Here is a 23732-nt window from a genome sequence, read left to right as displayed (position 1 = left end):
TGAATACAAAAAATATTGTATGGCTTAAACTGAAGCATTTAAAGCTTCTTTACCTCATGCCGTAATGTTATAAATGAACCATAGATTGTAGACGCAACGTGTTAATATGGCTACCATCGAAAAATGTCGTTACCATGGTGACATAAGGTTGTTTAAACACAATTAACTATAACTAGATATACGTAGTTTAGAAAGTATTCTAAATATTATGTTAATCTTATAGTAGTATTTTAGTTTAATTTATAAAGTGTGGTATTTATTTATTTAAATATGAAGGTATTCTAGAAGCCATTAAGTTAAAATATTTTGAATCATTATTGAATGTGCTACAATTGTATGGTTTCGTTTTTACAATAAAGTTTTTATACCTAAGAGATATTTTATTTAGTTGTATAGTTTTACGACCTAGCTTTATATCCTACTTTCAGTACCTACCGTCGATCGGAAGTAGATTTGTTGACCCCGTGAAGGAGTCACGGGTAAAGGCCTCTCCAGCTTTTTCCAACTGACTCTGTCTATGGCTTTCGTTTTCCTTCCTGCTAACGCTTACGTATAGCTATTAGATAGGATATTAGGATAACAAGAAAAATGAATATAACATATCCAATCTGTATGCTTTACTTTTGTAAATATTGGAAATTAAACGTGCTTTTCTTTACGTAAAAACGTGTAATAAATCGATGAACGCCGGCTGCACGACGAAAAAGCATGACTCATTGTCCCGTTACGCTCATTGTACGCATGCATTTAAACTATCGTCCGTAAACCGACTTTACAGACAACCATTTTTTTTTAATATTATTTCTTTGACCACATAACTCAGCGATCGTTCTACTCATCCTAGCTTTGGATGTCCAAAGTTTAAAAAGAAGTAACAATGGAAGAAAGAAATTATTTGCCCAAAATCATTTATTTCCAAAACAATAAATAAATGCATACTAAATATATTCCATACTTGTATAAATGGAAGAGCAAAATAATTAGCTATAGGACAAAAAGTATTGTCATTTGTCGAATAAAATCGTAATTAAAACAATTATATAATTATTAAACAATTATGCTAGCTAAACGTTAAAAATTTCGCATATTAAACAGTACATAAAACAATTTCATATATGTATTTAAATAAAAAAACTTATATCCTTTATATAATCAAAACACATTTTTTTATTAATAGGTACGCTTTCTCTACATAAATTTTAGTTTTATACAAAAGTTGCGTATAAAATGCTACATATATAATAACAATTCCTACAAATTTTATTTTGGGCATTAAATTAAGCACAGGCTAAATCTATAGACCGTTGAACATTGCTTACCCTGACCATCTTTTTGTAATCACATCACGCAATACTTCTCTTTTTTACATGGCCCTCGTAACCAAGACATGGTATGTACCTACACGTGCGAAGTTCAAGGCCTAATAGATTTAACACCAACTCTTTCATCATGTACTAATGCCTAGGATGGCTAGCAGTCTATTGTGAAACACTAATACTAACCATGATCAAAGATCACAGAAGAACAGTCAGTTTACTAAATTATACAAAATATCACAAAGCAACATTCATCTAAAAGCTATCTTCCCACTGCAAATTGTTGCAAACATTTCCGGCCATAACTATGTTACCATGGTAACGATGTTATTTACATATTACAATAACCATGGTAACGAATACCTATAAACATTAGTTAACTTTTTAAAAGACCGTTTTGCTTGCCTTCCACTGCGAGCGGAACGGACCCATTACGGACTCCGCTATACTCGTAACGATGATTTTCATACATGTGCTTTCACCAAAGCAGAGACGAGCGCATCGGAGAGAGCGAGTTAAAAGAGTGACATATGAGGTTAGCGAGTTGACCGAGTTACCCACGGTAGTGAAAATGAAAATGTATGAAAATCATCGTTCCGAGTATAGCGGAGTCCGTAATGGGTCCGTTCCGCTCGCAGTGGCGAGCATTTATATTGAATATGATGTGGAATACCTCAGAAAGGAAAGAAGTTTTAATATTGTGGCTAAGACTATTAGAGATTTCAAGATATTATGTATGATTAAGTATATGTTTTGATGTAAATTTACATAATGACAAAATCTTATAACTATCGTATTGATATGTAGGGTAGGTAGACATTGAAGATTATAAGACAAAAGACACCCAAAATTTATCAAACCATTTTTGAGCAGTGAATTTAAACCACTTTCGTTATGAAATATGCTTATACATTAACTTGTACGACAAAATCAAAGTGAGACATATTTGAGCGTTAATCAAAAGATAATATTTTTGGGCCTTGTCTGAAAATTCTAAATTACTTTACCGCCATGAATTAAAATATGTGTTTACCACCAATAAATGTTTGTTTATTGAGATTTATGACAAACAAGAGCTCAACTGAGAAATCCTGTACGAGTTTGGTTCTGTTTATGTTACAAACAGAAGTTATATAGAAACGATGTGCAATTCAAATGACCTTTTCGTATGCGTATAATTCGAATTTACTAAGAGTGTTCAACTCTGTACAAAAATATTCTAGAATTTATATAACAATAATACTTAGAAGGTAAATCTTGAGCCAATTATATGAAAGACGAATTTTCGTGGACCCATTTAATAACATATGTAAATAAATGGAGCTTTTTACATTTATGTCAATTTAAAATAAAACGCCTTTCATTACATTAATTGCAAATAATTATCAACAACCAAACAGCGTAAATATTGCAAAATTGCATCATAATATGTTACGTATAAAAAACATATTGCAGCGTTGTGTATATATAGATTAACTTTGACCTGACTTCAAAAAGGAAATTTTATTGATTGAACCAATGAAATACAAGAAACGATACAGATCTTATGCTCTGAATTCTGATGCTAACATCTGTCACTGGCTGAAATTGGTGTTGCCAGCGTGCAAAAGAATAAATTGACAGTCAAGTGTTTTTTTTTATTCCATTTTTAATGACGCATGGAAGTTATCAATATAGAAGAACAACCAAATCATCGATTAGACCCTTTAGTGAACTTTCTTTTATTTTTCGGTTGGTAAGTGTTATCACACATCAGTCAGCACTAAAGAACATTATTTACTATATTTATCAGATTAAGGGACGAATTTCGAAATTTGAACGAATTTTTGGGGGAGTCCTTTTGTAAAACGTTACGATGCGGGGCGGGGATTGAATTACGCGTTATTGTTAATATTATTTTCGACTTTCCAGTACTTTACACCACAAAATGGTAACTTTTAGGTATTTAAAGAGTCACTGGGTGGTCGCGAAATGTTTTACTTTTGGGTACAGAAAAACGTTACAGCGCGTTACATGGGGAGGGGGGTCAATAATCTCCAAAAATTGCATGACGTACCTAATACTTTAATGCTCCCTAGGCAACATTTTATCATAACTGTCATGAATAATACAAAATCTATTTGAAATTTCTCTTTTTGAAGTCGGTCAGCTGTGTTAAAGTCTAAAGCGCAGTCCTCTGGTCGTAAACAATGACGGCATCTGCGTCCAAAAACTGACTGTGAGACTTGCTGAGTGCTATGATGGCAGCGTGCTCACTTCGCATGCGATTTTTGTATTTTTTGCTCAGATTCACCTGCGCGTAGAGTCTTTATTAATTACTGAAGCCCCTTCGGTATAGCAAAACGCTCAGTCTTTGGTAATCTGATTTAAATACGAATTCATTGCATTATTTATTTGACATGTCGAATGCTTAACGGTTAATAAGACTGGTTAAGTTGGCTAAATAATGTATAAATTCGCATTTAAATCCATTAAAAAGTATTATGCCATTAAAAACCAAGTCTCACAACTCAGTTCATCTACCGTAAAATGTTGTGAGATCCACACCAAATCGGTTAGTTCATCAGTTGAGTTAGGTAATTAGCTAACCAACATCTTATAGTGACCATATCAATATTTAAAAAATAAATGTTTTAAATAAATAGATTGATTTGGCAATCGCAATCTAATTGTATTATTTTTGAGATATATTGTGTTTTTATAATATTTATTACTTGTAAAAGCTTTGTTTTGAAAAAGTATGGATTAAAATAATTTACAAAAAATACTATGAAAAGAAATACCTTGGCATATAATTGATGTAAATCATCTTCAGTTGATAGTGGTCGTTGTTTTGGTCTCAGAAAGGCGGGCAACGATCGCGTCTTTAGCGCGTCTATGCTTGCCGCGCCCTCTATCTCATCTAGCACTAAAAATATTTACGATAAATAAAATTTTCCCATTTTGAAAAAATTTTAATCTGAATGAAATAACTAAGGCAATGTATTTATAAAATATGTTAATTTTGACACGGTCTGCAATTTGCGTAAACAAACTCTAAGGGTGAGATCTATAGTGCGCACTTGGACTTTGCTCAGACTTTACTTACGAAAAACACTAAGGTTAAACTATGATTTAGTATATTTATAGACATTTTAACGGTGAGATTAAGCTAAGCTCAAGCTAAGACATAAATTGATGTTTCATTTCATGCAATACCTTCTTTATTATCCTTTAAAAAAGTAAAGAATGGTTGTAGTTAAGTCTGAGCAAAGTCTAAGTGCGCACTATAGATCTCACCCTTAGTAGAACATGGTGAAGTCAAACCACTGTCTTCAGTAAAACAAATAAATAAATGATTTAGTTAATCATTTATTTTGTGAATATTTTTGATGTTGTAACTCAAATATTACAACTTATCTACTAATTTTGGAGGATAATCGAAAAACAAACAACCAAACTGTATGATACGGAGCGATCTCTTAGTTTTTGTGTTAATTGGTGAGTTGATGTACTTAAATTGTTTGGTCTTGTTATGCTCATGCTCCATTAGCAGCCTATAAGGTAATAGTGTAGTCTAGAATGAAAAAGAGCTTTACTTCCACTCGAAGCATACTGTTGTTGATCTCTTTGTGGTTCTGGAACCCGATTGACGTAGCAGTGCGGCTGCGCACGCGACGCACGACATTCCGGGTCACCCGCATAGCTTGCGGGCCGCGTGTGCCTCTGGACTTGAACCTTACAAAACATACTTGTAAACATCTCACAGTCTAAGAAGAATTATCATAACATTAAGGAATATTGGTTTTCATTTCGCATTCTTTATTCTCAATGCTATGTGGAATTTATACAAAATCTGTCCACATGAGTCAAAAAAAGATTGGAAACCATATATATATTATATATATATAAATAATAAAGAACAAGGGATACTATGACATAAATAGATACTTAGGTAATTCGTAAATCAGGCACTCAAACCATTTTTATCTAGAGTTTTTTTTTAATTTAAAAAGTGTAAGTTGTGGATAAAAGCCTTGTGTATCCAATCATTCTGATGTTACATTACAATAACACTGTACAACTAAATGTCGTTGAGAAAAAAGAAATACATTTAATAATTACCTCTGTGTGTTTAACTCTATAACTTTCATGGCATGTATAGCTATGTCCTTCCTTTATAGTATAGTTTTCTTTTAAATACTGTTCATCTGAAATTTAAAATAACATATTCAATTGGCTACGTAATTTATAATTGTTCAGTATCATGTATATTAGTATTTACCGAATGATTTCTGATGTCGCGGCATTAGGCGGCAATAACAAATAATAATTAACAGAATAACCACGCCGCAGATCCCTCCAATAAGCCAAGATAACCAAACAATTATAACTCGACCCTGCAACCAAAGATGCACCAGAATGCATTAATAGCTTCACTAAGTATTGATTTTTTCGCTGCACTCATACCTGCTGAAACATTCCTATTCAATTCCTAACACAATAGCGAATAACGCTTCTTTTTGATCCCTTTATAATAGTTTTTCTTATCATTTTATTTATTTTACTAACTAAATCTAAATTAAAACTATAATAAATTTAATATTAATAAAGGTTTTCCTAAAGACTATTCTGCACTTGCATGATTTTAAATGATTGCGGCTGCGCGGTGAACTGATCGTTCTGAAAGGTTGTATTTTGTCAGAGTTCAAACATTTATCATTATAATTATTACATTTGGCAAAAAAATAAAACTTTTTTGTAAATATTACGTATAATTTCATAAGTATTATAATATAATTCCGGTATGTTTTTAATCTAATTACATATGAAAACATGAAGATTGAAGACAGTAACGTCAATGTCAGGCGACAAACTGATAGCACAGTAAACAGTTAGCACTTAGCAGTATGTACTATCAACTATGTAATGTTACTTAGATTTTAATTTTTAAATTTTAATAATGCGAATTGCGATACTATGCGACACTGACTAGTCTACACTAGATATAGTCGTCATTTGTGTTTCGTAATCATAAAATGAAAAGTAATTTTCACGTAACGTAAATAGTTTTTAAATTACAAATATTTATTAAATACCTTGCTTACGTACTGATGATTATGCTATAAGTCATCCTCGTATGTACCATTTAATAATTGCATATCTAGACAATCAAAAACAATATACATGTTGTTGTAAACAAACATCGCTGATTGTTTCGCTACTTGTTTGTGTGTTATCATTGTTCACGTACACTACATCGGACGATTATATCGTCACCAGTTATTGTGATTCTTCGGTTGTGCCCGGCCGTCGGTTCGACTCGGTCGAGTTATATAAATTGCGTAAACTGGGCGAAGAAAACATAATCGGACTTGGATACATTCTTGAAAAGTACTCTTGAATTTCGCGTTATTCTTGAAGACAATGCGGGGCACTAAATTAGTTGTATTTGCTTTAACTGTGTTTTGTTTATTTGCAAGAAACTCTTTGGGATTATCTCCAGTTATTTTAAGTAAGTTACATTTTACTATCATAATTCATAAGACATACAATGTTCTAGAAAGCGACAATGTTATGCAGTTATTAAATTACAATTTACTAACATCTTCTTTGCTGATATTTTTATTTATTTATTTCAGTACCAGGAGATGGGGGTAGTCAACTGGAAGCTGTATTAAATAAATCTGAGGTTGTCCATTATATATGTGCAAAAACATCCAATGATTATTTTAATATTTGGCTAAATTTAGAACTTTTGGTGCCATTTGTGATTGATTGTTGGGTGGATAACACTAGATTAGATTATGATAATGTAACAAGGACCACAAAAAATCCTCCTGGTGTAGACATACGGGTGCCGGGATGGGGATACCCAGAGCCTGTGGAATGGTTGGACCCGTCCCATGATTCTGAGGGTGCTTATTTTAATAGCATAGGTGATGCTCTAGTCAAAATAGGATATGTAAGAAACCAATCACTTCGTGGTGCACCTTATGATTTTAGGAGGGCACCAAGTAAGTATTTAATTTTATGTTTTACTAATTTAAAAAAGCATGGATTCATGAGATACTGATACGTGATAGTCACTGGGGATATATATAGGATTATCAGATAAAATTTTTAATTAAAATGACTATTTTTTCTAGATGAGAATGGGGAATTTTTTGTCAAATTAAAATCCCTTGTTGAAGAAACATATAACATGAATAATAAGTCGCAAGTGACTCTGCTGGTACATAGCATGGGTGGGTCAATGGCTCTACATTTCCTGAGACTGCAGTCACAGGCGTGGAAGGATCAGTATATAAGGAGAATGCTGTCTTTGTCCACACCGTGGGGTGGAGCTATGAAAGCATTGAAGGTGTTTGCTATTGGTGAGTTTAGTCAATAACATATTTTACATGAAGAAATACATACTCACTAGCTGAAAGAAAAGGATTAAATTACTACATTAAGTACAGTAAAATCAAATATTTAGGGTTCTACATACAAATACCCAAATCTTTGTTGTAGATAAATAGATCCATCCTGAAAATACTTGTCTCAATGGAAACAAGATTCTCGGTATTATATGTTTTGTGTTATTAAATTAACGAAGTCAGTAAGGTATAATTTAAACAGTTTTCAGAATAATATATAGTTCAGTAATAAAAAAAAGAATGTCATTGTGGTACTTAAAGATAATAAAATAGTCACTTAGTTCATTTATTTATTGAAATTGCTTGAAGTGTATTTGGCTTAAATAGGTTTAGTGATTGTAAATAAATATTATACAGTTTGTGTCTTTGATAACAAAATTCTACATAAAATCTAATATACTTTTTATTTAGATAAATGTTCATGTAAATTCCAGTTTTCCCTGTAGTCATTTCATTCATTGCAGTTTAAGGAAAACAAAATGTGTAAACAATGACTTGACACAAACAAAAGGTTCTTAATCATACTTTTCAAAACATGCAGAGTCAATATCCTTCTGTAGTGTATACCTACACAAACTTTTGTTGACTTGGTTTTCCTCGTTTTAAGTGAGTTTGTTTTGTTTTCAAGCTTAATCTGCTTAACCACTTTTGGTTAATATGACATTGAATTATGTGTATTAGTAATAAAGAATAAAAGTCCTTGAATTATTTCTTAAGTATAATTATCAAAAAAGTTAATTTCTTCCGATAGTATATTTGGGTTAGTTGGTCATGATTGTATATCTCATATATTATATGAAATAAACACTGAATTATTATGATAAGATAAACTTTTTCTATAATATATTTTCAATTACCATAATTTCACTTGATGTTGATGAGATAATCACAATATGATAAGACAAGTAATAACTTTAATTGCAAGGAAAACTAAATTTAAATATGTAATTCTAATATTCTTGTATAAATGAATAACTTAAATAATTACAATTAAACTTAAACCAATTAAGAATAATTTCATGTGTAGACTTACCTATCAGTTTGGAATAGATTGTTAAATAAATCTTTCTTTATATAAATGAGGAAATTAAACTATTGGAAGTCTCTTATAATGTTATTTACTTTAGGGGACGACCTGGGTTCTCTCATGCTGCGCGAAAGTACAATGCGTACGGAGCAGATCACCTGTCCCTCACTCGCGTGGCTGCTGCCTTCGCCTAACTTCTGGAAGCCTACTGAAGTGCTAGTACAGACTGATAAGTTCAACTATACTATCAACGATTTACAAAAGCTGTTCACGTAAGTGTCTTAAGTCTTAACTACTATATAATATAGACTATAATATTATTAATAATTTATTATAGCTATACATGTATATTATATTATCTTTTAATGACTTTATTGAACCTTGACCTTTGATTTTGATCCATGTTTCTTAACGGATATAGTCAGAAACATCCGTCAGGCTACGACAGCTGTTACCTAAAATTTACGCCATTTTTTTTTTAATTTCACATGAAATCAATAACTTTGCTTTGCCAATCAATGTATGCGTATATGTTTAATATTATATTGCTTTGTTTGTTGGATAATAAATTATTCTACATCTTAGTGACATGGACCTTCCAAATGCGTGGGAGATGCGAAAAGACACGCAACAATTCACTCAAGACTTCTCAGCGCCAGGAGTCGAAGTACACTGCGTCTATGGGTACAACATCTCTACAGTTGAAAAGTATGTTTATTTTATTATTACATAAATTGATTTTAACATTCGTTTAACTGAGTGTTAATTGCTTAAACAACATTTGTACACAGGCACTAAGTACTACTACTTACCAATAATATTTTTGAAGTGAAACTTCTTTATCGGGGTTGGAAAAAAATTTAGTGTAACATTTTTTCGTTACGCGTCACGTTTTTCGGTTACGCGCCATGTTCCTTTTTGAAGTCAAACTTCTTTATCGGCGTTGGAAAAAAAATTACCGTCACATAATAAATAATAAATCATAAATAATAAATAAGGTCATAAAGAAGTTTCACTTCTTACGTGTGTACACTAGTACACGCACACATTTTTAACATTAATAACAATTTACAGACTCGAATACAAGCCTGGCACGTGGCTGGATGGCTACCCAACTCTGATAATGGGAGACGGCGACGGCACCGTCAATCTACGATCTCTTAGCGCTTGCGAGCACTGGGCGAAGCGGCGAGGCTTCACAACACTCAACAAGAACAAGCCAATAAAATCTGTGCCCTTAAAGCAAGCGGAACATCTGAAGATACTCCACGACCCACGAGTACTGGACTATATCACTACGGTGATGAAGAATGATTAAAATAGATAAATAATCACCTGTAAAGTATTTAAGGTAATGGTGCATAGTTAATTTTAGCATATTGAAATTGAATTTAGTCCTCATTTTATAAGTGATTAGAAGATTTTATTAGAACTAAATACAATTAGTTATAAGATTTAAAATTGCCTCAGTCATAGGTACTACAAGTACCGTCATTATTCATGTACTTTACGCATTGTAAACATCGAATTATATTTTGTTTTTATCCATGACAACTTAGCGAATTAAGATCAGAAAATATTCCAATCATATTAAGAATATTTTATATGATTGTTTGTTTGTTCTTAAATAATAATAAATATAAAAACTGTCAATACTCATTTTATAGTTACCATGGCGACTCATTTTCGTGCAATTCTTTTTCTTGGGTATTCATTTTATGAAATCGTAGAAGAGCAAAATAATGCCATTTTCTCACCAAAACGAAATGCTAAGTAAATTGAAGTTTCGTCAATAATAAATAATAATTACATAGAATAGAAAAACAATTTCAGTGTATGGTGAAATTTTGAAATAATTTTAAGAATGTTCACCGTTAAATAAGCTCTCTCAAAAATACTCTCTAAGGAATAATATTAAATGAATCTCTACTACGTGTAATATTAATCTAAGTTCTTTCGGCTGTGATGTAAATGCTGTCTTTCCAGTCCATTGAGCACTGTTGTCTGTTGGACCTCAGACGTTTTAAACATGAAAATGTACTAACATTTGAATTGAGGGCCTTGAAAGTGTTTTTAGGTTCCGCTACTTATAAAACAAATTAGTAAACATATCGTCATAGTCGTAGAATAGTGACAGATCTGACAAATAGTAAACTTTACAGGGCAGCCATTTCAAAATAATATAATCATTTTAGTTTTTGTCATAACTTTTTTAATTCATATTCTGTAATTATGAAAATTGGCATACAAGCAAACAAAAGGGTTTGTTTTGAAACAAAATAAAAATAATAACTATGAGCGTACCTATCGAATCCGTCACTTTACCGACTGATTAGTTTGAAATTTAAAACACATGGATTTTTTTAATTTGTAATATTTAGTCAAAGCAGTATCCAAATATGATAAAAAGTGGATTTTTTTCAAATCCGACATTGTTCTACGATCATGTCGATATGATGTACCTTAATAACGTGACCATGCATGAAGCATGACGATGCGATGTACCTTAACGTGTGACCATGCATGAAGCATGACGATGCTATGTACCTTAATCGCGTGACCATGCATGAAGCATGAACTGTCATAATTTTACATCGCAATAACGAAATCAAAAAATCCTTTTACGGTCCTCAAGATCTCAAAGCGCCTGCGTCCAATATCTGTATGAAAATATATTTCATACTAATAATTACGTCAGTTAAAATCATCGTGTTAACGGAACTCAAATAAAAATATAAACAAATATTGACTTTTATTTCTAATCACTCTTCGCTATCACGAAACCTGTAAAAAAATGACATCATATAGCGTGAATTTCATTAACGCAGTTATGTTTAATTCATTGGCTGTTTAATCTAAATATTGTTTTCCGGCTTCGAACCTAGAACCCTCGCGCTGAAAACCAGGGCCCATAAAGCAAGATTGTTTACACAGTACACTTATGAAATGTCTAGATAGTATTGGCTCATATGAAATGTCTAAATAGTATTTGACACTTAACAGTGTTTCCCAACATGGAGCTCACGCCCCACAGGGGGGCAATCTGATGGATAAGGGGGCTATTCGGAAGTTCATTAAAATTATTTGAAATATGAATTTCGGTTTTTCAGTATCTTTAGAAAATTTGCTTACTGTGTTTCGTTAGCAATTTTCTAGTGATTTCTTCCTAAAACCTATCATTTAAGTTTCTTTATATAACATTTTATATTAAAAATTATGTGTTTGGGTCATAATAATCTAAGAAAGGCTAAGGTTTGTAAATTGGGAAGCACTGGTATAGTATTCTGTACTTGCCACTTATTATGTCTAAATAGTATTAGACACTTATTATTCTAAATAGTATTAGACACTTATGAAATGTCCTTAAGGAGTATTTATTAAAAGGTATGATTATGGTATTCCCAGTTTCAGCGACGAAAGAAAATAAAACACAACCGTCAATATACATTATAATGCAACCTTTACAATAACAGTTTTTCGATTACATTTTTTTTTTAATTCTACACCGTTTTGTAAATTCTACATTACCCAAAGACTCTAGAACATTAACATATTAAAACTTAATGCATTAAAATAATATTTACACAATGAGAATCGCTTTATCGCATGACAGCTTAAATGTAACGAAAATATTTAAATAATATCACATTTTAACACATTAGTGATGATTAATTTTATAAATCCAATAAATAATTTAATAAGTTGTACAACATTTGGGGAACATTTATTCTTGATATTTTTGAAACCAATACCTTAATTATCCAAAATAAATCAATCTGTACTGTAAAATTTTGTCTCTGACAAATGGTATTTACGCTGTTATGAAAGGAGACTTAGAATTAAACTGATACAATCACCTGATCTTAAAATGGCGGTCATCAAAGTAATAATTGCATGGAAGACACAAAAAGCTTTGTTAATTTATACTATATTAAAAGAAGAGAAAAACACAGTTCATTTACTTTGAAAGCCAATTTTTCTATTTATTGGGACTTTGATTACCTATTGGCCATTTTTAAAATCTTAGACTTTATTGTGTTGATGTCAAATTGTTGTCCTATTCAAACAACTGTATAAAATGACAGATTGAGACGATGCTAGATGTGTAAAACTGTATCCTTCGATAAGTAAGGTCTTCTGGTTTACTTTATTTACTTTGACTCCCATTATTTTATTTCATATGCAAAATATATGAGGATTTTTTTATTGATTTTAAATACATTTCCCCAAATCATTGTTCATGTTGCTTGCTTGTATTTTATAACCACGTCGATAAACACTAAACTCGCATAATTAACATGCCACTTAACAGTGTAAATGTATAATACTTTTTACCAGCACTGCCTATTATTTGACAATTGACATTTAAAATGCTATCTATGTAATGTACAGACGCTGTCTACTTGCCTACAAAAGTGCAAAACGGTACCACAGTACTATACAATATTTAAACACTACTCGAATAAATAGGTTTTATTACACCCCTAAATTTCCTTACACTAATACAATACGATCCACAAAGGATCAATATCAGTTTGTCCAAGCAACGTGAAGCACCGTGAGATGATAAAGCGCTTAAGTTTAAGGAATGAATACGATCACAAACAAATTAAAACATAAGATTTATAGGAACAATATAGCACTTAAAAATTCAAACGATTAATAGTGTTTTGTGCAAGAAAGTATTAGAAAAATAATAAATTTATATTTCCTTAAAACATTAACACAATCTAACAAAGTCTAACATTACCCACCATACCCAAAATTTCTCTTAAAGGACAAAAAAAGTATCCATCTCTCTTTTTAGTTCACAGTGCGAAAAGGACAAACTGATATGCGTGCCGCTACCTGAACAATTCCGGTTTGTAGTAAACGTAGACCGCCAAGATGGCCGCCGTGAGGGCCAAGAGCGTGCGTCGCGGGGTGCGGCGGAGGGGCGCGGGGAGGTATCTCGCGAGGCGATACGGGAGAGAGGGAGACGGCACCACACGACCCGCTCTACGCCGACGCATGCGCTCGTCATCGACTTTTCGCTGCTCCTCTCTGGGAATAACAAACCAAATTTTTAGTTTGTCCATCTAAAGACATGACAAACGCATAGTTTTGATGGCAAACTTCAACATATTTTAACTACTATCACGTAACAGTATTAAAAATATTCATTTTAATATATCTATTGATACTCGCTCAGCGAAGGAAAACATCGCGAGGAAACCGACGTGCCTTAGACCTCAAAAGTCTACTTATCTATAACTAAACATAATTATCACGAATATAATAGGCCTAAAAGGTTGTATCTCCACTGGTTTTATAAATATATACAATTTACATGTATTAAAACTTACTCTCTCCTCTCAAGAGCGGCAACTTCTGATTCCAAATCACTTGGATCATTCTTCTCATACAACTTCTGAGCTACCACCAGGATGTCTTCAAATGGTAAGTCATCTGGTAACTGGAATATGTCACATATCATAAATTTAAGCTAAAGTATTGTATCATAATCACTCATATAATAATATTGTACTTGTGTGTAGTAGTTATAACCGTTTACGTTGTTTGCAACCAGTGTACTTATGGCTCGTAATAAATCTAAATATATGTAAATTACGCGTCACGTTGTTTGTCCGCTATGGACTCCTAAACTACTTAACCGATTTCAATCAAATTTGCACACCGTGTGCAGTTTGATTTAACTTAAAAGATAGCTTAAATCTCAATTTATACCTGCAATATTAATTTATTGCAAATTTTATGACAGTCACCATTTTACCGCCTGTTGCCTAATAACTTATGTAACCTACTTACTTTTTGGTTTTTTTCTATATGTATAATTATGTGTATTATGGCAATGAAGTATAAATAAATATTCTAACAGATGGCGCTGTGTTGAAAGTACCAACGTTTCACATAAGCTACAATTTAATGGCAATATAAGCATGGTGGTCCTACTACGTCATATAACAACCATAGCCACAGCAACGCTTGGCCGAGTCTGCTAGTAATATATATATTTATACACCGATTTTTTCTTAAAGTACTACGCTAAATGACGATGTCATTTTTTTTGGTCTTTTTCACATCGGGTTTCAACTTTTCTAAGACTGAAAGATTTTTTCAAATCAGTCCTGCTGTTTTGGAGCCTCTTCAATATATCTCTATACAATAAGATAATTAGTCTGGTATTAAAAAGAATAATGGCTTAGTAAATTGTCAAATGTCACATACCCTAGACAGAAGACAGTGCATCATCGCCATATCTGCATCACAAGAGAACACTTGCGGAGCTCGATGTAAGACTATCGCTGCCGTGACGTAAACAGGAAATAAGGGCGGTGCACACAGGAAGTAGTCATATAGTCTTACTACATCGCTATATCGGTTAAGGCTGTGACCGAACCAGGTAAGGTACCAGGGTAGCGCAAACATTGTACCTACACCGGACCTGCAAGAGATAATATATTTCTTCTTACAAAGTAATGTCCCAAGGTACTTTGTGACTTCATTAAATTGGGATTTTGTACCCAATTTCGAAAACTCAGTATTGCAGTCGGGGTCGTTATTAGATATCGCTATTAGGAATTATTTCAAATGAAAAATACATAAAAAATAGTAAAATTGTGTTATCTATATACATATAAGAAAAATGGTATTCGTTTGAGGTTCATTCACGCCTAAACCACTGATCGTATCGACATGAAACTACTGCCATTCGATGCGAAGTTTTTCCTAGATGGTTCAAGGCTATTTATTTTTTAAATTCCAACGTTCCTTCATTTTTTTTATTGCTATTTTACTTTTATGAAAATTTATACATACGGCCTTCACCGCGGAAACATTCGGGGAGGCTTCCTAGAACCTCAAAACGTCAACATCTGTTAAAAACTCGATTTTCGAAAATTTTCAATTTTCTTAGCGGGAAGTTAGGAAGGAAAAAGAAGAATAATAAAAATATGAAAAAAAAAATAATAAAACATAAAATTTTATTTATTTCCTATTTTAATTCGCTCAACAAAGCGGGCGGGAAACGGCTAGTTAAGCCTAAATGTGCAAGATTTTGGGTCACTTTAAGTAAAAATACCTGTGTCAGGGGTTTTTGTTGTTTGTTTGTTTTTTCAATTACAATATTGATTTTTTAAACAAAAGCATTATCAAATAGGTTCAATCGTTTTGTCATATAGGGTCATATTCCAGAAAAAAATTTTACCTGTTTTATAATACCATTAATTTAATTCAAAATATTAAAGTCTAAGTTTTTCATTTTTCAGTTATTTTCTTGATAAGTAGGTCATTGTTCTATATCATACACCATAACAATATTATTGGTATTTAAAATGCCTTCGTGTATTGCAGCTACATAAAACTTTATGTTGCTATACACACACACACGTTTCACGGTTTTTGCATGTACTTGGTTGTAGTATGTGATTTAGCCAGATTTTCTGATAAGGTTGTGCAAACTTTTTAATGTTCTTTTAAAATATTCTATAAAAACTAATAATTACAAAAATATATTATTTCCATATCTTTAAAGTTAACTTACTTGTCCAAGCATTCAGCCAGTCTATCATCAGCTCGCCTTACGACAGGGAGCATATAATTGAGTAAATGCTGGGTGGGTTGCATTGTTAGTTGCATGAATGGAGCCAGGGGAGCCTTTGGGCCATAAGACAGACGACATAGCAAGGGAAATGACGCTCTGTCACCACACACTAGAAGAAGTGTTATTGCTACGTCGTGGTAGCCCTGGAAATTTAATTGAATGCTTTCAATTTAAAATGGATAAAAAGGTTTAGATTTGACATCATGACCATACAAACAAAATTAAGGCAATAATCAGCTAGTATTTTCTCTGTTTATTAGCCTAGTGTTTTCTCTGTTTGTATGATGAAGGTAACTACATATCATGAGACAGCACTTTCGTCTTGGACTGCATAAGTGTTCATTGAAGAACTACAGGACAACACAGAATCTAATCACTTCATCATAATAACATTTAAAGTAATTTGAATTTAAATGACAAGAATTTTTTTAAGTTCAATAATCTAAACATATCATTGTATCAACCATTTTTAAGAAAATTTATAAAAAATATAGTCTAAACATACAATTTTTACTAGCGGTCTGTACCAACTTAAAACAGATTTTGTTTTTAATAATCAACTACAAATATATTTATGTATCATATCATTAATATATATGTAATGAAAATGCAGTACCTACTCTAACCGTAAAATATATTTGTTATTGTTTCAGTACTTTTTTAGTTACTTCAATACAAATCTTTCAAAAAAATTCTCATAAATTTTATCAGCATGAAACTAACATTAAGGAAACAGTAAAAGTAGTCTTGAGGTAGTACAACATAAACACAATTGTTATCAATGCTGTGAACTCATAACTGCAAGTACATGAAAGAACAATAGCACTTGTTGTGATAACTTTTTCTGTTTAACCACAAACACATTTTTATCAATAGTGGCCTTATTATTATTTATTTCTACCTCAAAAAATCTATTACCTAACCTATACCTATACATTTTATGAGACAAAAATTGTATGTCAAGTTTAAAGGATACTTAAAATAACAGTTTAAAGATATACACCACTGTTGCTTTCTTGTTCCACAGCTAGTGTAATTTAAAGAATATTTTATATAAAAAACAAAAACAAAACTTTGTTTTCTAAAAAACTTGCATGACAAAAGGTTCCGGAGATTCATGTCTCATCCACGTTAAAAAAACTTGTGTACTTATGTACACACATTGGAAGTTATACTTCTTTGGCATAACAAGATAAAATCTTTTCTAAAATCTTATTCTATGTTCGTAGAAAAAACGACACTAACAATAGAAAAAAGTATTTAATACATGGAAAGTTTTATTATAACGCATTAACTAGTTAAATAAAGTTTATTTAAATATCACAAAATATTAATGATGACTACAGCTTACTTTCAGCGTGTCGGTTTTTGTTACGAATCATAAAACTTTAATCATTTTTCCCTAACGTGCCAAAAGAAGTATAACTTCAAAAACAGCAAAATTTGGTTGGTATAATAAACAATCTTTAAAATACGACAATTACAAGCAGTATTTTGAAGGTGATTTAGTTAATATTACCTGATAATATTTCAAATGTGGGTGCTTTATAATAACCCTTAAAATGAGTACAGTAAGTTGGTCCTGCAAGGCCACTCTTTGTTCATATGGAATGCCCGGAGGAAACCTTTTCAATGACCTATTTACATCTAGTACAACCTGTAACAATGAATAATGTTAAATTGTGAACTGAAAGCAGGTTTGATTCAGTTTAATTAAACCCCTCCCTCCCTCCTACCTAATTAGGGATTTTGCATTAATATAGATCTTTGTGATGATGATAATTTTTTTTTAAGTTAACTTTGACTATGCATGTTAGCTACATTTAATATTACTTTAAAAATAAGTTCTGCTAATGATTCAGGCCAACTTAATTTCTAGAATATAGTGCCTAAGTAATATTGGCCTCAGCTTTCTAAAATTATAATAAAAGTTTCTTCTAACTTTTAAAACATACATTACACTTTTATGTAATAAAAATTTCTTGATATCTGATACAATAAAATTAAGCACAGGAAAAACACTGTGCTTAATTTTATGATCATCAATCTAAATTTAAATTAAGCCTTCATTAAACAATATAATTAATCTTTTTTCTCTAAAATTTTACGGAATATAATTATTTATAGTTCAGCACAGCTTAACACCAAAACATACTATTGGCCTAATAAATTTTTAATCTGTTAAAAACTTGTGTGTTATGTGTTAGTTATCAATAATACCTGATTATATTCAGGATGTGTAGAGAGCTCATCTAATGAAGGTGGTTCAGTTAACTCGTCCTGTGTGACACCAACTAGTAACGGCCAAATTTTTCTTCTATACTCATCTGAAAAACACCTAAATAGTTATATATAAATATTATCATTTATGGCAATTAGTGACTATAAATTTTAATCAACAAACCAGATATTAATCCTGCTTTCGTCTTTGCAAAGGTCTCCCATTGATTAACATTAATAACATCTGGATTTTCTAAACATGCCTCTATTTCTTTCTTCTTCTCCTTTATTTCAGGGTCCTCAAATGCAAACTCTGAAACAAATATGCATATAGATATCACCTTTCACCCAATTTTACTTTATGGAATCAAAGCGACAAATTTAATGCATTTATTTTAAACTACAAGGGCTTTAGCTTGTTAAGTTCACTAAAATGCGCCCTAGTCTTAAAATTATTTAAAATATCACTACATACCCTGATCGAAATTAAGTTCGGAAGGCGTAGCTATGTCATCAATATTTTTGGTGTGGTTTAAGTCGTTTGGTAACTTATCCGATAAAGGCGAACAATCACCGTTCAAATTACATTTATCGCTACTATCTGGATCAGAATCATAAGAATCCATTGTGGAAATAACTAATTATTCAAGCGAAAACATTACACCATCCTTTCTCCCAAACCCAAATATTCCGCTGACATTTTCGTCTATATTTTTTTATTTTTAATCCAGATTTGTCATGAACTACTAACTAGTGTCAATATGAACTGTCAGTTGAGTTTTGATCACCACAGATAAGCTGCTGTTTGTGTTTAAAGACATGATATGAATATTTACACGGTAAGAGAATATTAATCTTACTTACTATCGTTTTATAACATTAAAAAAGTTAAAGAGTAATTTGAAATGATAATGAACATGGCTGAACACAGGTGACAGTAACCAATTGCCAATTTGTTTATAAATTGTAATGATTGTTTTGTATATAATACAAAAACAATAAAACGTTATAGATTAATATTATTAATTGCATCTATATGGTTTGATTTTCAACTGATATATTTTGACAATAATCTATGGTAATGTCCTAAAAATAAGCCAACGCGATAAATTATAAACAAAAAATAATAAAACTATGAACATTTGGAAATAATTAAAATGGATTTGCAAATAATTTCGGATAAAACTAAAATAAGAGAAATTGAAGATGTAATAGAAATACAAAAAGCCTCTGGCAATATAAACACCCGCCAGGTTTCATTTCGTCTTCCGTCCGATACGGAGAGTACACTTTCGGCAAACATTGCTAAAAGTTTGGACAGTGGTCTGTCTCGATCTAAATGTGATCTGCAGCGTTCTAAAAAACTGCAAAAGAAAATAAAGTCATGCCGAACACTTTTGCCCGATGTTGTATCTTGGCCGAGTGATTCAGACATAACAGTTTTGCGAATGAAGATGCGTTTGGATAATAATATTAACAACAATACCTCGATTCCTGGTGACGGCCTTCACCAAACAAACAGTTCTTCAATGGTTAACTTAGCAACATTGATGTTGCAGTCGCCACAGCATTCGAAACACAGTATCCATGAAGAAATGCTTTTTCCGTTGTCTTCCTGGGAAGGATCAGAAGTAAAGAAAGAATATAAATCACCTAGTTATTCCTATCAAAGTACAGTTCTAATGACATCATGCAGTCAAATCGAGGGAAAAAATTTCTTAAAGAATAATAATTGTACTGATTTGGACACAAAATCAAAAATTGCAAGATTTTTCCGCCTCTATTTTTGCCCATGTTGCAGCTGTTTGTATAATATTGAGAAATTGAGGGATGAGTCAACGTATAAATCGAAAAACTCCGTTTAATATTTGTTGTTTTCTTGCTTTTGAATCTTGTTTTGACATCAAATAGTTTTCAGAAAAATAAACGCCTGTTAAAATATGATAGCAATTCTTACTTGAGTGACTATTTACGGAACCACGCAGCCTTATTGAGGAATATTTTACTGAGAAACATATTATTGAGTCTAAATCTAACACTCTACATAACATAAACTTATGTTCTTCAAACAATATTAAAATCACACACTTAAATTTAAAGTCAATTGTTTTTATCAAAATTATGATAGTTTCTAAATTTGTGTTTCGATCACGAAAATATCTAGCACGAGTCATGTACACAATAATACTCGTTTGACTAATAAAAAAAATTGGAACATTTATCGCTAGTAGAAGCAGGGCATAGAGTTAGAGGCTACGCCTGTAAGCCAGAGATCCTAGTTTCGATTCTCGGCAGACAACTATTATCATTTTAACTAAAATAAAATTATGAAACAGTCCGCTTATTGTAAATGTCCCATCCGGACATGACGGCATACCGTTTAGTAGATTTATCTTTTAGTCAAAACCTACTGTATCAGGTAATATAAACTTTAGGCGTATTTATGTAACGCATAACACGAGTGTGAGCTTTATATCAGTTTAGGGGTCTACAATGGCGTCGTTACAAACTAAAATAAGAAAAAATAATTTTTAATTTTATATTTGTCAAAATTTATTTTATGCTAAAGTAGGTATACTTAAAATATAACTATAATAAAGTACGAAATAATATACTAATAGACCAAGAGCCCACGACGGCCAGACCTTCGTTATTTTATATAATCTAAAAGTTTTTCTGTGCATGTCCCCTACACAGGTAAGAACGTCCAGAGTCTATAGAGTGTGATTTGTGGTTACTTGGGCAAGTAACAGGTATGTATATAAAATAGAACCTTAAATTAGTTAAAGTATAAAGCTCAATTTTTTATATTTTATTAGGGATAACTTTAGAAATCTCGTCGTATGACAGTTGCCACCCCCTGCCAGACACACCCCTAAACTTTAATACATTATAATTATTATACTTTCGTTATAGTTAAATTTGATATATGTTACGTTACCTATGAAATAAATTACCTTAATAGCCGGACAGCTGTAAGCATTATATATACAGTATATGTTATTGCAAATCTAAAACACATGATTTTTTTTTAAATTTCGTCCTGTGGCATGGTGCTTCCATATTGGCAGAATTTCCTAGCTAATAGAGCTGGGAACGCAGATACGTAGACACATCTGCCATTATAAGTTTACCCATCATATTTCTTTTAGTTTTTTTCCTCACTAGGGTTGCCTGGAAGTGATCGCTTGATGCCGATAAGGCCTCCCGTTGCATCCCTTATAATTTTATTATGTTATTTGTTTTTCTATTAATGTAACGAAGTGTAAAACACCTTGATCTAGGCCTCAGATTTCTGTATCTGTATGTCTTGATCATTAATTATTAATAGGCAAGTGGATGCGCCGTCAATTTCTAAGTCATATCAGTTTCCTCATGCACATAATATTCTCCGTATGTGTTAAATGTACACAAAGAAGTAAACTCCAGGGTCACAACCGTAATTCAAAGGCACACCTTTAGTATTGAGAGACGCACGCTCTTTTCAATTCCCAATTTTAAGTATCTTATCTAAACTGTTCCGTTCTTTGCACTTCTATAAAGTAAATAATGACATAATATCTTTAAGAAGCCAGAATAGCAATAATATAATTACAATTTCCTGGCAGATTTTTAGAAACTTTGTTTTCATAACTTAATTACTATTGCTTCCGTAATAAAATCTCCAAACGAATAAACAAAACATGATTGGACACCTATAACACAGATTTTTTAATAACATCCTATACAATTTTGATAATTATCTATTTGCGTACGTTTCTTTTATTTAATCACTGTAAGGTACCGCGTACCTTCGATAGGCTTGTACGTTTCCTTACCCGTTACGTAAAGGGAAGTCTTCTACGGTCAGCTTCACAAGATATTTTATTTTGCGAACTCTCGAACTGTGGGGGCCGGTGGGGGCTTACCTGGGAGACGACCTCCAACGCACCCACTAAAATGGGTGTCCATGTCTTAACTTTTTAGACGTCCCGTAGGCTCGTTTGCTCCACTATGATATAAAAAAAGCGACCGTGATGGGGTTGGATTCCCAGCCAGAGCCTATGCTAGAACTTTTTTGGGTACAAATATGGGTACCTACCATAATTGAATGCGAAGACATACTGGCCTCTAATTATTTTTTTTTATAGAAAAGGGGGAAAACGGGTAGGAGGCTCACCTGATGTTAAGTAGATACCCACATAGCCCTAAAGGACCCTAAGTCGAATTGGTTCGGAAATGCTTCGGTGGGCAGCTCGTTCCACATAGTGGTGGTGCGTGGCCAACGCTGCCTTAAAAAACGCTCAGTTGTGGATATTATAGAAGGCTAGTTTTATATTTAATTCCATATTACTGTACTTACCCCCGGTTATAATGAAAGCTTCGAAACTTTAATTATAAATCGATTTGTAATTTTCTTCTTTTGTCCAGTATTCGTAATATTATGAATATATTGTTTATTTGTAAATAATCAAATGTCAGTATTCATATATATTATTATTTTTGATTAGTATGAGAACATACATTAATTTTAACATTCACTCGAGGAATAAATCGTTTTATTTAATTCATATAAGAATGTGGCTGGTAGTACGGTCAAGTGCCGGAGAGGATGAAGCGAATCAAGCAAGCGAGATACCAGCTCGTTACCAGAAATCAATACCGCTCGTACAAATAAACAAATTTATGTATTTGTCTCCATTTCACAGTATACCAAATTTATTCACGGTCGTAAATATCAATGTATCTCCGATCGATCAATTCAAGACATGATATTAATAAAGAAAAAATAAACCTTTAGCTGCGGTGCAATGACCGAAAGAAAACGAACACGAGAACGGTCCAACTACATATATTATATGCTATAGGACATAACCAACATATATGATACTCTATAGATATTTTTATGATTTGGCTCATTGCTCCCTACAAAGTTTGAATATAAGTAGGTGACGGAAATTTCCAGTTCTTCTCGTCCGTATAACAGCCTTGATTTGAGTATGGAAAATTAAGAAGGATTTTTTATGGCACTGGAGGCAAACGAGCACTTTAAGTATTTACCGGTGCTCATGGGCACTCGCAAAAACAGGAGGTTTTTAAGTGCGTTGCCGACCTTTAAGGCCCTTAAGTCGGAACAGTTGGAAATACCTGGAATGATAGCTGGTTTCATAATGTGGTGGTGGTGC

At 32.2% G+C, this 23732-nt stretch overlaps 4 protein-coding genes across 4 annotated transcripts; 2 read left to right on the top strand and 2 right to left on the bottom strand.

Annotated features, from left to right (window-relative positions):
• Positions 1–3262: 3262 nt before the first annotated feature.
• On the bottom strand, positions 3263–6025 carry LOC125055981. Its single transcript, XM_047658776.1, has 6 exons — positions 5766–6025; positions 5581–5695; positions 5421–5506; positions 4895–5033; positions 4100–4224; positions 3263–3609 (listed from the first exon to the last, which is right to left on the bottom strand). The coding sequence occupies exons 1-6, from the start codon at positions 5775–5777 to the stop codon at positions 3478–3480; spliced, it is 609 nt and encodes a 202-aa protein (XP_047514732.1). The 5' UTR covers positions 5778–6025; the 3' UTR covers positions 3263–3477.
• A 181-nt stretch (positions 6026–6206) lies between these two features.
• On the top strand, positions 6207–10160 carry LOC125055980 (phospholipase A2 group XV-like). Its single transcript, XM_047658775.1, has 6 exons — positions 6207–6810; positions 6938–7312; positions 7445–7672; positions 8845–9016; positions 9330–9452; positions 9819–10160. Exons 1-6 carry the CDS (start codon positions 6723–6725, stop codon positions 10060–10062), a joined length of 1230 nt encoding a protein of 409 aa, XP_047514731.1. The 5' UTR covers positions 6207–6722; the 3' UTR covers positions 10063–10160.
• A 2020-nt stretch (positions 10161–12180) lies between these two features.
• LOC125056104 (TBC1 domain family member 20) lies at positions 12181–19277 on the bottom strand. Its single transcript, XM_047659042.1, has 8 exons — positions 19043–19277; positions 18752–18880; positions 18568–18674; positions 17867–18004; positions 16288–16490; positions 14973–15189; positions 14090–14199; positions 12181–13787 (listed from the first exon to the last, which is right to left on the bottom strand). Exons 1-8 carry the CDS (start codon positions 19191–19193, stop codon positions 13589–13591), a joined length of 1254 nt encoding a protein of 417 aa, XP_047514998.1. The 5' UTR covers positions 19194–19277; the 3' UTR covers positions 12181–13588.
• Positions 19278–19639: 362 nt separating this feature from the next.
• Positions 19640–20508, top strand: LOC125056094. The gene has a single exon (XM_047659030.1). The coding sequence runs from the start codon at positions 19725–19727 to the stop codon at positions 20430–20432; it is 708 nt and encodes a 235-aa protein (XP_047514986.1). The 5' UTR covers positions 19640–19724; the 3' UTR covers positions 20433–20508.
• Positions 20509–23732: the final 3224 nt, after the last annotated feature.

Source organism: Pieris napi, chromosome 14 (genome assembly GCF_905475465.1).
Source record: "Pieris napi chromosome 14, ilPieNapi1.2, whole genome shotgun sequence".
NCBI classification, from domain to species: Eukaryota; Metazoa; Arthropoda; class Insecta; order Lepidoptera; family Pieridae; genus Pieris; species Pieris napi.
Note: the sequence above shows the minus strand (reverse complement) of the source record. Positions and strands in the feature narration are given on the sequence as shown.

Bases quoted from the DNA above. Each gene is read 5' to 3' on its own strand.
- LOC125055981 (XM_047658776.1), bottom strand. The intron at 4,225-4,894 runs GTAAAGCTCTTT...AAATATTTTTAG, and splicing joins ACAGTATGCTTCGAGTGGAA to TGCTAGATGAGATAGAGGGC. The intron at 3,610-4,099 runs GTATTTCTTTTC...CTCTACGCGCAG, and splicing joins TACATCAATTATATGCCAAG to GTGAATCTGAGCAAAAAATA.
- LOC125055980 (XM_047658775.1), top strand. From the start codon at position 6,723: ATGCGGGGCACTAAATTAGTTGTATTTGCTTTAACTGTGTTTTGTTTA. The intron at 7,313-7,444 runs GTAAGTATTTAA...TATTTTTTCTAG, and splicing joins TGATTTTAGGAGGGCACCAA to ATGAGAATGGGGAATTTTTT. The intron at 9,453-9,818 runs GTATGTTTATTT...AACAATTTACAG, and splicing joins AACATCTCTACAGTTGAAAA to ACTCGAATACAAGCCTGGCA.
- LOC125056104 (XM_047659042.1), bottom strand. From the start codon at position 19,193: ATGGATTCTTATGATTCTGATCCAGATAGTAGCGATAAATGTAATTTG. The intron at 16,491-17,866 runs GTAATATTAACT...TTAAATTTCCAG, and splicing joins CACATTTGAAATATTATCAG to GGCTACCACGACGTAGCAAT. The intron at 15,190-16,287 runs GTAAGTTAACTT...TATCTCTTGCAG, and splicing joins CTGGCTGAATGCTTGGACAA to GTCCGGTGTAGGTACAATGT.
- LOC125056094 (XM_047659030.1), top strand. From the start codon at position 19,725: ATGGATTTGCAAATAATTTCGGATAAAACTAAAATAAGAGAAATTGAA.